Below are 12192 nucleotides of genomic sequence, written 5' to 3' on the forward strand. Positions count from 1 at the left end.
ATTAGTGAGCCCTTCCTGTGTGTCCAGACTCCCGACAGCAGCACAGGTAAACAGGTAGTAAAATAATGGAGCACTAATGCGTGCCGTCGGTTCCTCCAGGATGGCGCCGTCTGGAGGCGAAGGCCACCGACACGCTCGCTCCCAAACCATGCCCATCATCAGAGGCAAGAATGCGCTCACCAACCCCAAGCTGCTGCAGATGATGGAGACCGGTAAGCACGCAGACGCATACGCATGCTGTACGAGACGAATACACGACGCTACTGAGATGGATTCATGTTCGATTCTGCTTCCAGATGGGAGCATTCAGGACGGCGACACCCTGAATCCCACAGATATCGAGGCGAACTTGTCCACCGAGGTGTCCCTCACTGTGCTGGATGTACTGGAGCTCTTTGTTCACCATCACAAGGTCTGGCCTCAAGCGACACTCACTTTGTATTTCATTTGTGTATTTCATTACCGTGATACGTGAGGTCCCTAATATTGCATTATATGTCCTTGATATCAGCGTATCTGTGCTTTGAGCTCAGTTTGGGGATGTTTAAAATTACTTATCAAAGACGCTCTTGAAAGTATGGCTTAATGTCTTTGTTTGGGGGTCGTGTCAGACATGTAGTCCATATTACCCTCCCTCTCTTATTTATATATTTAAAGTGCATTTATTTAAATTACAAAGTGAATAACGTATTGATACTATACTGCCACCTGGTGGTTAAAAACTGCAGCTTCCATCCATCCACCCGCTTTGTGGGTTATGGGAGTTGCTGGAGACCCCAGCTGGTACACCCCGAATGCGTCGCCAGCGTGTCATGGAGCCACACAAAGACAAACACCCATCGCGCACAAACTACGGCCAGTTTTGAGTAATCAATTGACGTAAATTGCATGTTTTTTTGGATGAGGAAACCCGAGAAAACCCACGCGGACACAGGGAGAACATACAAACTCCGCACAGATAGGATTCGAACCCAGTACCTTCTTAACCCCTTAACTGTACCCTGCGTGATATTAAAGTGTGTTTGTTTCTTCTTCTTCTCACAGAAGCAGCTGCTGATGGATGATGGACAAAACGCGCTGGTGAAGAAGGTGCTGGACACCTATTTGCTCTTCTTCCAGATCAACCAATCAACTGCCACGCTGCGGCACATATTCGCTGCACTCAGGCTCTTTGTACAAAAGGTCGAGCCAATCCCGCGGGCTGCGGCGAGGATTCTCGTTGTTTTCCTTCCGCATGGTGACGTCTGAATCTCTTCCTGCAGTTCCCCAGTGCCTTCTTCCAGGGTAAGGCCGACCTGTGTGGCTGTCTGTGCTATGAAATCCTCAAGTGCTGCAACCACCGCTCCAGCTCCACGCAGACGGAGGCAGCTGCCCTGCTGTACTTTGTCATGAGAAAAAACTTTGAGTTCACCAAGGGCAAGTCTATAGTCCGCTCACATCTGCAGGTTAGTGAGGTGGCATGCAGGGCAGATGTAGTATTTTGTGAATGGTGCCATGTTCTCACCTCACACGCCGGTTTCCTCTCCAGGTTATCAAGGCGGTGAGCCAGTTGATAGCAGATGCTGGCATCGGAGGCTCGAGATTCCAACAGTCCCTGGCTATCATCAATAACTTTGCCAATGGAGATTCGCCACTGAAGGCATCCCAGGCTACATCCCTGCAGCTGTATTTGATGTATTTCAGTCTATGTCCCGATTTGAAATAACTGAAATGTTGTTGTTGTTGTTTTTTTCTGCAGAACACTCCATTCCCAGCTGAGGTAAAGGACTTGACCAAACGGATCAGAACGGTTCTGATGGCCACAGCCCAAATGAAGGAGCACGAGAAGGATCCAGAGATGCTGGTGGATCTGCAGTACAGTCTGGCCAACTCCTACGCCAGCACCCCCGAGCTTCGATGCACGTGGCTGGAGAGCACGGCGAAAGTTCATGTCCGCAACGGCGATCTGTCGGAGGTCACGGGCGTTACGCTTTCTACTTCACAGCACTTCATGGTTTTTGGATCCTTTCAGTATTTCTTACATGCGTCTGTATGTTTCCACAGGCTGCCATGTGCTACATCCACATATCAGCCTTGATTGCTGAATCCCTGAAGAGGAGAGGTTAGTGCGGGCATGCGCCCCCCCCCCCGGAACTGCTTTTTGAGGCATGGTCTACGCATGCATGTGAGAGCTATGAGAGTGTGTGCAACCTTGCAGACGTGGTATAATATGAGTAGAACGTCTGAGCACAGCCTCTTTTAACAATTTGCAAATCTACTTGGGGGGGGGGGGGGGGGGGCTGAATGTGATCATACGGGTGCTGACTTCAGTGCGTCTTGGTATGATGAAGATCAATTAGGAATTCATATGGGATTAAACTGGACTGTATAGCTCTGTGCTTGCATCCAACTACTGGTCCTATTTACAGCCTCTAGTAGACAAAGGAGCTTCTGTCTGCACGTCGTGCTGTGACTCATCTTCCTCGATTTGTGCACGCTTTGACTCCAGCATGCGTCTGTCCTTCACTGTCCATGTCTGACTTCTAGTTTGCATGCGCTGCCTGCACCGTGCTACTTGCCCTCCGAGCATGTCAGCAGCTTGGCTGATTTGTGAGCCTTGTCCTTGAGCATAAAAGAACAAAAGCAAGAGTAAAACTCCTCCCCCTCCTCATCCTCCTGCACTCCGACCAAATAGGCTACTGGAGAGCTGACAAGGCCAGGATGTCCAGCGTGTCCCATGAAGAAAGCCCTGTCTTTAACTGTAGCTCCTTACTAACTACCTCCAGAGAACAAGACAGTGAGTGTGAGCGCCTGGGGCCTGCTGCGTGGGGGGGGGGGGGGGGGGGGGGATAGTAAAGCGATGGAAGGACAGGGATTGGATGTAAGGAATTTTGATTAGTCAAATACAAATTCATCTTTTAATAACTCACGGATTAGGTTTTCTGCTCTGAGTAGGTGTCAGGTTTTCACTTCGTATCGGCTCACTCTCCCTGGATAGGATGTCCAGCGTCCCCCCCGGGGGGGTCGCTACGAAGCACGCTCACATTCCACGTGAATTCTAGTCCGATGTTGCGGCAAAACCAGAATTCCTCACAGTGATGTTTTGTTCTCTCGTCTAAAACTCGCAGCATCGTTCTCTATGGGCTGGGCTGCATTTATGTGCATCAGCCCCAACGTCAAAGAGGAGGGGGCCATGAAGGAAGACGCGGGGACACAGGACACACCCTACACAGAGGTCAGCGCTCCGTTTCCACTGTTCCCAGGCAAGGTGGGCGTTCCCTTCCTGTGGCGTCTCTTATGTGTCCCTGACGGTGTGTGTGTGTGTGTGTGTGTGTGTGTGTTTCTTCTTCTGCTGTGTAGGACACACTGGTGGAGCAGCTGGAGCTGTGTGTGGACTACCTGTGGAAATCAGAGAGGCACGAGCTCATCGCTGACATCAACAAACCCGTCATCGCCGTTTTTGAAAAGAGAAGGGACTTTAAGGTCATTTTTAACCCGTGCATCTTTTTGGGCATCCGTAATAAATTTAAGCTCACTCACCTGTACCATACTACTGTGTGCGTGTGTGCGTGTGTGCGTGTGTGTGTGTGTGTGTGTGTGTGTGTGTGTCCACAGAGGCTGTCAGAGCTTTACTATGACATCCATCGCTCATATCTCAAGGTGACAGAGGTGGTGAACTCAGAAAAGCGTCTCTTTGGTCGCTACTACCGTGTAGCGTTTTATGGACAGGTGAGTACAGTTCTCGCTCATGAGAACAACGTACACACACACACACACACACGCTGAAAAACTCTCCGATCGCTTCCTATTCCGTAGCCCTAGAGCGACTAAGACCGTACTGCTGCTTTCCAATCATCTCTTCTGGAAAAGGACTTTGCTGTTCAATTATTCCAGTGCAGTTTTAATGCTTATTTTCTTGATCCACGGAGACGGAATTCAAGGCTAGGATTTCAAATCCGCTGCCAAAATCTTTTATTTGTTTTATTTTAATATCACAAGGGATATGTGGGAGGTTTTTTCATTATTTTTGAAATAACTAAAACGTCGAAATCCCTGACCGTATCTGTGGCTCCAGTTTCGGACTCTTTTCAAGGCTCTCATCACAGCTTCCTAATTAAAACTGAGCAGATAATACTGTCATTTTATGGAAGGATTTCAGAGCTACGAAATGAAGGCGTCTAAAAAGCTGATTGTAAGAATATCAGGAGAAGAATGGCACAAAGCCCCGTCAGTGGCACATGCAAATGGAAAGATATGAAGAACAGATTTATCTTTACTGAGGCAGCATCTTTAATTTCTCTGTCTGCTCTTTTCTTCTTCTTTAAAAAAAATATATATATATATTCTTTATCAAGATTGCGGTAAGTTTTGTATGTCTTTGAATTTCCCATTTTCTTCCGTTAACCACCTTTACCTCTCTTCTCCTCCTACCACTATTAACATCTGCTGATCTTACCCTTTAGAAAGGTCCGTGTCAAGCTTGCTGTGATCCGTTTAACTTCCTATAATCTCCAATAATGAAGTTATTGCCTCTCTAATAATTAAAAGCTGGTGCAAAAAAAAAAAAAAACAGGGCAGGAAAGGGCTCCCATGTTGCTTTGATGACCTCTGTCCTCTCCCTTATAGAACTTGATGCTGGAAAGGTGTCCGGCTGTTATGTCTATAAGAAACCACTAGGGGGAAATGTAAACCCAGTGGACAGAACAGGGTTTGTTCATTTGTGTTTGCATGTGTGTGTGTGTGTGTTGTGGCAGGGCTTCTTTGAGGAGGAGGAGAGCAAAGAGTTCATCTACAAAGAACCCAAGCTGACAGGGCTGTCAGAAATCTCCCAGAGATTACTCAAACTCTACTCGGATAAGTTTGGAGCTGATAACGTCAAGATGATCCAGGACTCCAATAAGGTGATTGAGCATCGAAAAATTTATCAGAACAGGATCTGTAAAAAAAAATTAAATAGCTTACTTATGACTTTAAAACTGATATTGAAATAAATGTGAATCTATTTGTAATTGGATCTGTTATTTAAATTCCTACATGCAAAACATGAATAAGGAATAAACATATTTGTAAAATTGTGGAATATCGGAGGATCCCGTTTTTGTGCATTTACATTTAAGACATATTTAGTTTAGTTTGGCCTACATTACGGCAGTACACGTAACCTCGCGTAATATTCACTGCCTCTTGCTTACCACCCTTCAAAAACAGGTAAATCCTAAAGACCTGGACCCTAAGTTTGCCTACGTTCAGGTGACGTACGTCCTGCCCTACTTTGACGAGAAAGAGCAGCAGGACAAAAGAACAGATTTTGAGAGGCATCACAACATCAACCGCTTCGTGTTTGAGACGCCGTTCACTCTGTCGGGGAAGAAACACGGAGACGTGGAGGAGCAGTGCAAGAGACGCACCATATTGACCAGTAAGTGTGTGTTTGCAGACGTTTTCGTTTCCTCAAAATCAGACTGGTAGGAAACTGAAAGGTTCTTGTTTCCTCAGCGAGCTCCAGCTTCCCCTACCTCAAGAAGCGGATCCAGGTGGTGGAGCAGCAGAGTACAGAAATGAACCCGATTGAAGTGGCCATCGACGAGATGTCACGCAAAGTCTCTGAGCTCAACCAGCTGTGCAGCATGGAGGAGGTGGACATGATCCGGCTGCAGCTGAAGCTGCAGGGCAGCGTCAGCGTCAAGGTGGGGGAATGTTCCAACACGCAGCTTTCTGGAGGGGGGGGGGGGGTTCATGGGTGGGATTGTTTTATTTCCTGATCCTCTCCTTTCAGGTGAATGCGGGGCCTATGGCTTATGCAAGGGCATTTTTAGAGGAGAGGAATGCCAAGAAATACCCAGACAACCAGGTCAAACTGCTCAAGGAGATCTTTAGGTAAGATGAAATATCGACTTTAGTGTCAACTGTTGTTGATCCCCCCCCCCCTAACAATATTACTCATTATTTGCATGAAGGTTTCAATTCTATCATCTAATACTGAATACACAGGAGTGAGAGGAGGTGCAAACATTATATCATCCAAGGACGGGGAAACTTTAGCAAACTCAATTGTTCCGTTCTGCTACAATCTTGAACGCATTACGTATATCGTTTCAGTTATTTACGTGTAAAAGCAAGCCTAAATATGCAATATTAACTAAGATATTTTCGAATAATAATTACTAGAAGTTGAGTTTTCATTTTTACTTCTATTTATAAATGCAATAATAAACCCCTCAGCATTAATTATGTTTAAAAAGCATTTCAGAAAACCTGTTTATTGTATGTTTAATGAATATCAGTAGAGTCTACTGGCGTCTAACTGCAGGGCAACGCTTACGGACCTCATTGAGGTCAGGTTCATCACTAGAATAAAGGTTGACTCCTTTCCTCCTGCAGGCAGTTTGCAGAAGCCTGTGGACAGGCTTTGGATGTGAACGAGCGTCTGATCAAGGAGGACCAGCTCGAGTACCAGGAGGAGATGCGAGCCCACTACCGGGACATGCTGACGGAGCTGTCTGTCATCATGAATGAACAGGTCTCATCATGCACTGGCCAATGAGCACCCAGATCGTTGTCAATTACGACACTGTCTCCATTCAGTTGCACGGCACGATCCACCCTTTTCCTTTTGTACTATTTCATGATGCATTTTGCAGCATTTTTAGGGATCGCGTCGGCCTTTTCTGTTCCTCTCTGCTACGCTTTGAACGTTTTCTCTCACTGGAGTTATTTAGAAGTGTTCTTACCATCGTGATACTTTGCTTTCTTCGGCCAATCCCAGACTAAAAACCTGACACCTACATCCTTTTGATTTCTTGTTCCAATGGAAAAACTTTTTTTTTTCTCTCTCTCTTGTCCAGATCCTTCACACAAGACAACCCAGAGTGGAACGACACAGCGCCTACTGAATAGTCAATATACTCACAAGAGCTTCTTTTTGTTTTTGTTTTTTGTGACACTGTGAGTCTCAGACTGGCTCTTTGGCTTGTTTCTGACTCCAGGGAGAACTTTGGCTCAGAAGACGAGGGATAAAGTGTGTAGAACGTAGTGGTGATAGTCTGTAGTCCTGTCATTGATAACGTCGACTATCTGCAGTAGAGGCCAGGCTGCTGGACTGTTAGGGACTGTTCTGTTTTGGTTTTAGAGAACCGGTCCGTGTGTCATATGGATTTTCCTGCCCTACCAACTGATTTATCGGCTAACATACTGACAGACACACTCACCGTAAAAAAAAATATAAAATAAAAAAGCAAACGCTGTGCATTTTTTCACGTAGGCATCCACAGAGTCACTAAACATGCTCCTTCTCAGTCCCTTCAGGCAGGAGAGACCTTACTGATTTTGAGGTGCATTCACCTGTATATGTAATATACAGCTTTCTGGTGCAATTTCATAACAGTAGTTTCTATTTTTTTTTGCCTCTGTAGAATATCATTTGACATCAAACTAGGTCAAGTGATCTGATATAAGGTGACTAATGTGAAAAAAATAATTGGATCACAGGTCTTGCAGTTATGAAACTGAAGAACTGAGCACACCTCCTCTTCCTGTTTGAATGTAGACCAGCTCCACGTTTGCTCTGAAAATATCAATTTAGCCGATTTCCAACTGGAAAGAAAAAAAAAAGGGAAAAAAAGTTTTGTAACATTTTTATGAAATTGCATTGTTACTGTTATTATTTCATGTAATGTTCTCAATTGTAAATAAGACATATTAATATTTAAAATGTTTGAAATGTTTCTTTTTTATATATATATAAAACATATGATATATATATATAAATATTTGTTTAGCTGGATTCGGAAAAAAAGAACACGTTTTATGTATAACATTTAAATAAATTTTTATCCCCAAACTACTTTAGCTTCATCATTTCTTCATCCTCTGTCAGTGTGCTGCTCACAGTCGTATATTTCTTTCTTTATCATGGGGGTGCAGTGGTTAGCGCTGTTGCCTCACACAATTTAATAATTGGAGCACACTGCGCATGCGCGGAAGTGATCGCCGCGTCACTGCGATCCAGCGCCCCCCCCCCCCGAGGGCCGTCGAGCGATATGACGGAGAATCCAGGAGACTTTCCTATCGACTCCAGTAAGTTTCGTGTGTTTCCTACACAACACTGATTTATAGATGATCCTGTGCACTATTATCGATCAATAATCGATCAACTAAGCAGGCGGTCCTGAAGCTTCTTCCTGCCACGGACAGGTTTCATGCCGGGCAATTGTTTTTTTTGCGGACAGGGGAGTAATTAAATTAAAAAAGAGGAATATAATCTTACCAATTAACTTTATATCATGAAGTTGCAATAACTATTAAAGAATTATTTATACCAATATATACCGGCCATAAGTTGCGGTCTCAGTAATTACTTATGTCCTTGGTCACGTTTTTCTTTTCTTTCATAAATTCCAAGTTCTTGTCTTAATTAATCCTGTGAAGCAGTTTAAAAAGCTTAATTGCCTAGTTAAGACTTGGAACGGAGTCAGCTGTGTTTTAAACTACGATGCGGTTTGTCTGATGTGTGTCGGCTCCTCTTCGATGGAGAGAAATGTGTTTCTTTTTATGCAATCAAACAAAGAAAAGGTTTGCAACCAAAAAACAGATTTTGCAAGCAAAAAAAGATTTGCAACCAAAAATAATGATGTTGCTAGATAATAATAGCATTGTTTGCAAATATTTTTTTAAATTGCAAGTCCATTACTTTTGGTTGCAAATATTTTTTTTGTTTGATTGCATAAAAAGAAACAAATTTCTCTCCATGCTCTTCTTCCTCCTCAGTTGCCCCCCCTCTTATTTTATTAAATAAGTAACTGTTGGCACTCTGGGCTTGAGTATGATGTAAAGGTGCACACGTCATGATGCAGCGTAATTGTAATATAAAATCAATGTCATGTCATATTTCACTTCATGACGTCATGATGAATGACACTTGTGGTGACAAACCTTGTATTAGCAGTATTTTGGGTCAGTCTGTTGTGTGTGCAGAGTTCAATCTGCAGTAAAACTGCTTCCACTGAGGCGTCTGTGGCTCGAGCGTGACGTGGAATCGTTGTTGGGATATCCGCAGGACGATATTTGGATTTATGGATCTTGTATTGCGTCAAATGAGGTCCTTTCAGTTTAAGCATTTGAATCTTTTACGTAATAAATGAGCAAAATAACAATAAAGACTGTCAATTAAATGACAGACCCATTCTCAAATGTAACATGTTCTCTGATTTAGAACAGTTTTCCATGCAGAGAGGAGCACAGTTGTTCATTTAGTGATTCTAAGCCCAGGATTGAAGCTCTGTACACAAAAAGATGTTAAATAACTCGTGGACACGGGGCTGGTGGAGAAAGACATCCTGCAGTCCTCTGCCTCATATCCACGTTTCTATCTGTGCTGGAGGGGGGGCTGCTGACACACGTCCTTCTCCACATCCTCTGTGGCTGCACACCTGAGGCGCGGCAGATTTAGTTTCATCGACCTCCTGTGTCTTTTCCACCACCAGCCAATCATTATTCTTCCCTCCCCTTAGCCAGAAACAAGGGGGCTGATTGGGTTTCTCTCGTAGACCTCCAGAACAAACCGGTGACCCAGACTCGGGTCAGGTTTCCCTGAACCAGCTCTGTTTAGTCCAGGTTACTGGTATGGCCTTAAGACAGAGGACAGCCCCCGTGTCTCTCTGTCTTCAGAGTAAAGTTAATTAAACTGAATTATACATCCAATCGTCTGCATGAAAATGCTGACGTTTCCTTCCTTGATTCATCTTCCTCAGAGCTGTAATAGTTTCAAGGGAGGGAGAACAGAGACACTGCTTTTGGGGGTGCCAAAAACAATATTTCTTGCATATGTTGAGCTCGGGGATGATGTTACCACATAAATGCAGCATTTTGCAGTACAAGAAGAAAAAGATGACATTGTTGTTATTTCAGTGTTTCTTCAGATTTAGTGGGTCTCCAGACATTCAAGTTCCGTCGCTGTGCACATTTCATTTCCGACCCCCTGCTTGGTTTTCCTGAAACTGGACGCCGACTGCTGATGAATAAAACATCAGCTGTGTGCTGCCGGCTGACCACCGGGGGGGGGGGGGCGCTTTCAGCTGTATAAGTGGTGAAAGGCGACATAATCTCCCCAGAGCAAAAAATGTTGACTGAGATTGAAGCACGCAGCGGAGGAACATGTTAAATCCCCAGCGGCAGCACGGCGAGCTCCTCCTGCACGAGTCTCCGGTTTTTGGGAAGCCGTGGTTCTGGCAGCGCAGCAGCAGCGCCATGGAGAGCACCCGGAGCTTGGCAGAGGTCATCATGGAGATGAGTGTAGAAATCAAGAAGTTGGAGGTGGAGAACCGAGATCTGCGGAGACTTGGGAGTGTGCCCGGGAAAGTAGCAGCAGAGCGGCGGACGGGGGCTGAGCAAAACCCCTACGCCAACCTGAGGAGGATTTTGTCTGCGCCGGTCCTGGAGGGACAATACAAAGGTCAGAGAGTTTATTCAGGTCATTGCTGTGACTTGTTGTTTTTTATTTCAAACAGCACCATAGCTGTGATCAAGAACACATGAACGCGTTTGTTAATAATGTACCCGATAGGGGGGGTAGATCAAATGTTATGCTTCACTGAACTTTGCTTTTCCCATAACCTGATTAAAGCCAATGGACAAGGGTGTAAGTGAATATCCATTATTAAAGGAGCACCCAAACGATCTGGGCATCATTGTTTTGTTTAAGGCCTTTAAATAAAATAAAAAAAAGACAAGAAGGGACGAAAAGCTCGAATTCTAAGGAGCAAGAGGAGACGTGTCCTCGTTACTCCCTCCGTCCAAAATCACTGGATCCCACAACGTCTTCAGGGCAACTCGGTGATCCTTCACTAAAATGGTTTACAGAAAGGCACTCTCGTCTCGGAGAACTAGCAACCCAAATGAGTAATGACTGGAAAACATTTATCTCAATTCTTTGCTTAATTTTTTTTTTTCCACATTTCCACGTTCATATCGATGCTGCGGCAACAAATCCAGTCCAAAGCACCTTGTTCACGTTCCTTTACACAGAAAACACCGTCATGACTGTCCGAAGATACTCCATCAGTTCCAACCCGTCTGGGGTGACCGTGAGAGAGGGGCGGGCTGGCGGGGAGCAGCAGAACGAATGGGGGCGACTGCAGAAAGACTTCCACCGTGGGAACGTCGTCTTTGGACGCTCAGCCAGTGGAGACGTGGGCAGAGCCTCCAACAGGCACTCGCTTCAGGAATACGTGCACCAGAGCAGGTCAGAGCAGGTCCGGGACGTCCCGACGACGACGTCGAGCAACATTCTGGATTTCAGTTCAGCTTGCATTTGACAAATAGTGACCTGCTTCTTATGGTTCTAATATGTAGCCGTATTAACTCTTTGTTTCTCTTGATTTACGGACCCTTTTTAGGGCCAAGGTAAAAACCGTCACGTTCCTTCTGCCCGTGGACGACATCTACACCAACCGACCGGTTCTGACCGAACACCAGGAGGACCCTAAAATCAAAGAGCTGGCTTCCAGAACTGTGACGGGGTCTTGAGAGAAGAAGCGTGGCGTTCTGTCCTTCTTCATTAATGCGGGCGTGGCTCGGGCATTCGCCCTCCTGACTGATTTGATCACACCTGACCACACAAACATTGGGCTCCTGTTACGAGTGTGGTTTTCATCTGGCCCTGGCGATCCAGGCCCGGTCAGAAGCGATGAGACACGGGACCCTCTGCCACGAGGATCACATGTCCGGGTTCCTCTCAAGACTCAAGGTGTCGGATTTGGAGCAGCGATAGACACGTGCAGGCGACGCGTCTTTTATGGACAGATGTGATCAACCTGAAGAGCAAAAGCATCTTGAAATATTTTCCTCACTTTGTTAAAATTTGGGGTCAATGATACTTAGAATAATAAACAAAACATGTGAAATAAAAGAACAGGAAGGACTCTCATGTTAAAGGCACAGAGTGAATCCTAGGAATATCCTTGCAAAAAAATATTAATAGATTGGCAATGCATAAAATAAAGAATATATTATCGACAAAACAGTGATGTCATCATATGCAAACGTAAATACTTTTATTTCTCAAAGAAATAAAGTTATGCTCAAAAATAGTTCGATCTGATTGTCAAATATGCAAGATACCCCAAATTTACTCACATATTGTTGAATAAGTAAGTACAAATAGTCTGATAATAACATACAACATGTGAGCACACACAGACACATTGAGTCTCTAAT

General features: G+C 44.8%; 2 protein-coding genes across 2 annotated transcripts in view; both read left to right on the forward strand.

Annotated features, from left to right (window-relative positions):
* The window catches only part of LOC137915176 (dedicator of cytokinesis protein 10-like), a 31963-nt gene extending 25091 nt beyond the window's left edge, over window positions 1-6872 (forward strand). Inside the window, exons 40-56 of the mRNA XM_068758618.1 lie at window positions 100-212; window positions 297-412; window positions 1045-1182; window positions 1263-1445; window positions 1529-1639; window positions 1739-1954; window positions 2044-2101; window positions 2675-2776; window positions 3108-3214; window positions 3340-3462; window positions 3595-3708; window positions 4734-4880; window positions 5188-5398; window positions 5476-5666; window positions 5756-5856; window positions 6361-6499; window positions 6825-6872. Coding sequence (XP_068614719.1) covers window positions 100-212; window positions 297-412; window positions 1045-1182; window positions 1263-1445; window positions 1529-1639; window positions 1739-1954; window positions 2044-2101; window positions 2675-2776; window positions 3108-3214; window positions 3340-3462; window positions 3595-3708; window positions 4734-4880; window positions 5188-5398; window positions 5476-5666; window positions 5756-5856; window positions 6361-6499; window positions 6825-6872 — 2218 coding nt within the window. The remainder of the gene's footprint in view (window positions 1-99; window positions 213-296; window positions 413-1044; window positions 1183-1262; window positions 1446-1528; window positions 1640-1738; window positions 1955-2043; window positions 2102-2674; window positions 2777-3107; window positions 3215-3339; window positions 3463-3594; window positions 3709-4733; window positions 4881-5187; window positions 5399-5475; window positions 5667-5755; window positions 5857-6360; window positions 6500-6824) is intronic.
* A 3259-nt stretch (window positions 6873-10131) lies between these two features.
* LOC137915175 (putative coiled-coil domain-containing protein 195) lies at window positions 10132-11502 on the forward strand. The gene is made up of 3 exons (XM_068758617.1): window positions 10132-10429; window positions 11002-11218; window positions 11373-11502. The coding sequence occupies exons 1-3, from the start codon at window positions 10132-10134 to the stop codon at window positions 11500-11502; spliced, it is 645 nt and encodes a 214-aa protein (XP_068614718.1).
* Window positions 11503-12192: the final 690 nt, after the last annotated feature.

The sequence above is a fragment of the Brachionichthys hirsutus genome, unplaced genomic scaffold (assembly GCF_040956055.1).
Source record: "Brachionichthys hirsutus isolate HB-005 unplaced genomic scaffold, CSIRO-AGI_Bhir_v1 contig_982, whole genome shotgun sequence".
Lineage (NCBI taxonomy): Eukaryota > Metazoa > Chordata > Actinopteri > Lophiiformes > Brachionichthyidae > Brachionichthys > Brachionichthys hirsutus.

What these genes read in the sequence shown, in the direction of transcription:
- LOC137915175 (XM_068758617.1), top strand. Translation starts at nt 10,132, where the DNA reads ATGTTAAATCCCCAGCGGCAGCACGGCGAGCTCCTCCTGCACGAGTCT. An exon ending in CCTGGAGGGACAATACAAAG is followed by an intron (nt 10,430 to 11,001) that starts GTCAGAGAGTTT and finishes TCCTTTACACAG; the next exon opens with AAAACACCGTCATGACTGTC. An exon ending in GAATACGTGCACCAGAGCAG is followed by an intron (nt 11,219 to 11,372) that starts GTCAGAGCAGGT and finishes GACCCTTTTTAG; the next exon opens with GGCCAAGGTAAAAACCGTCA.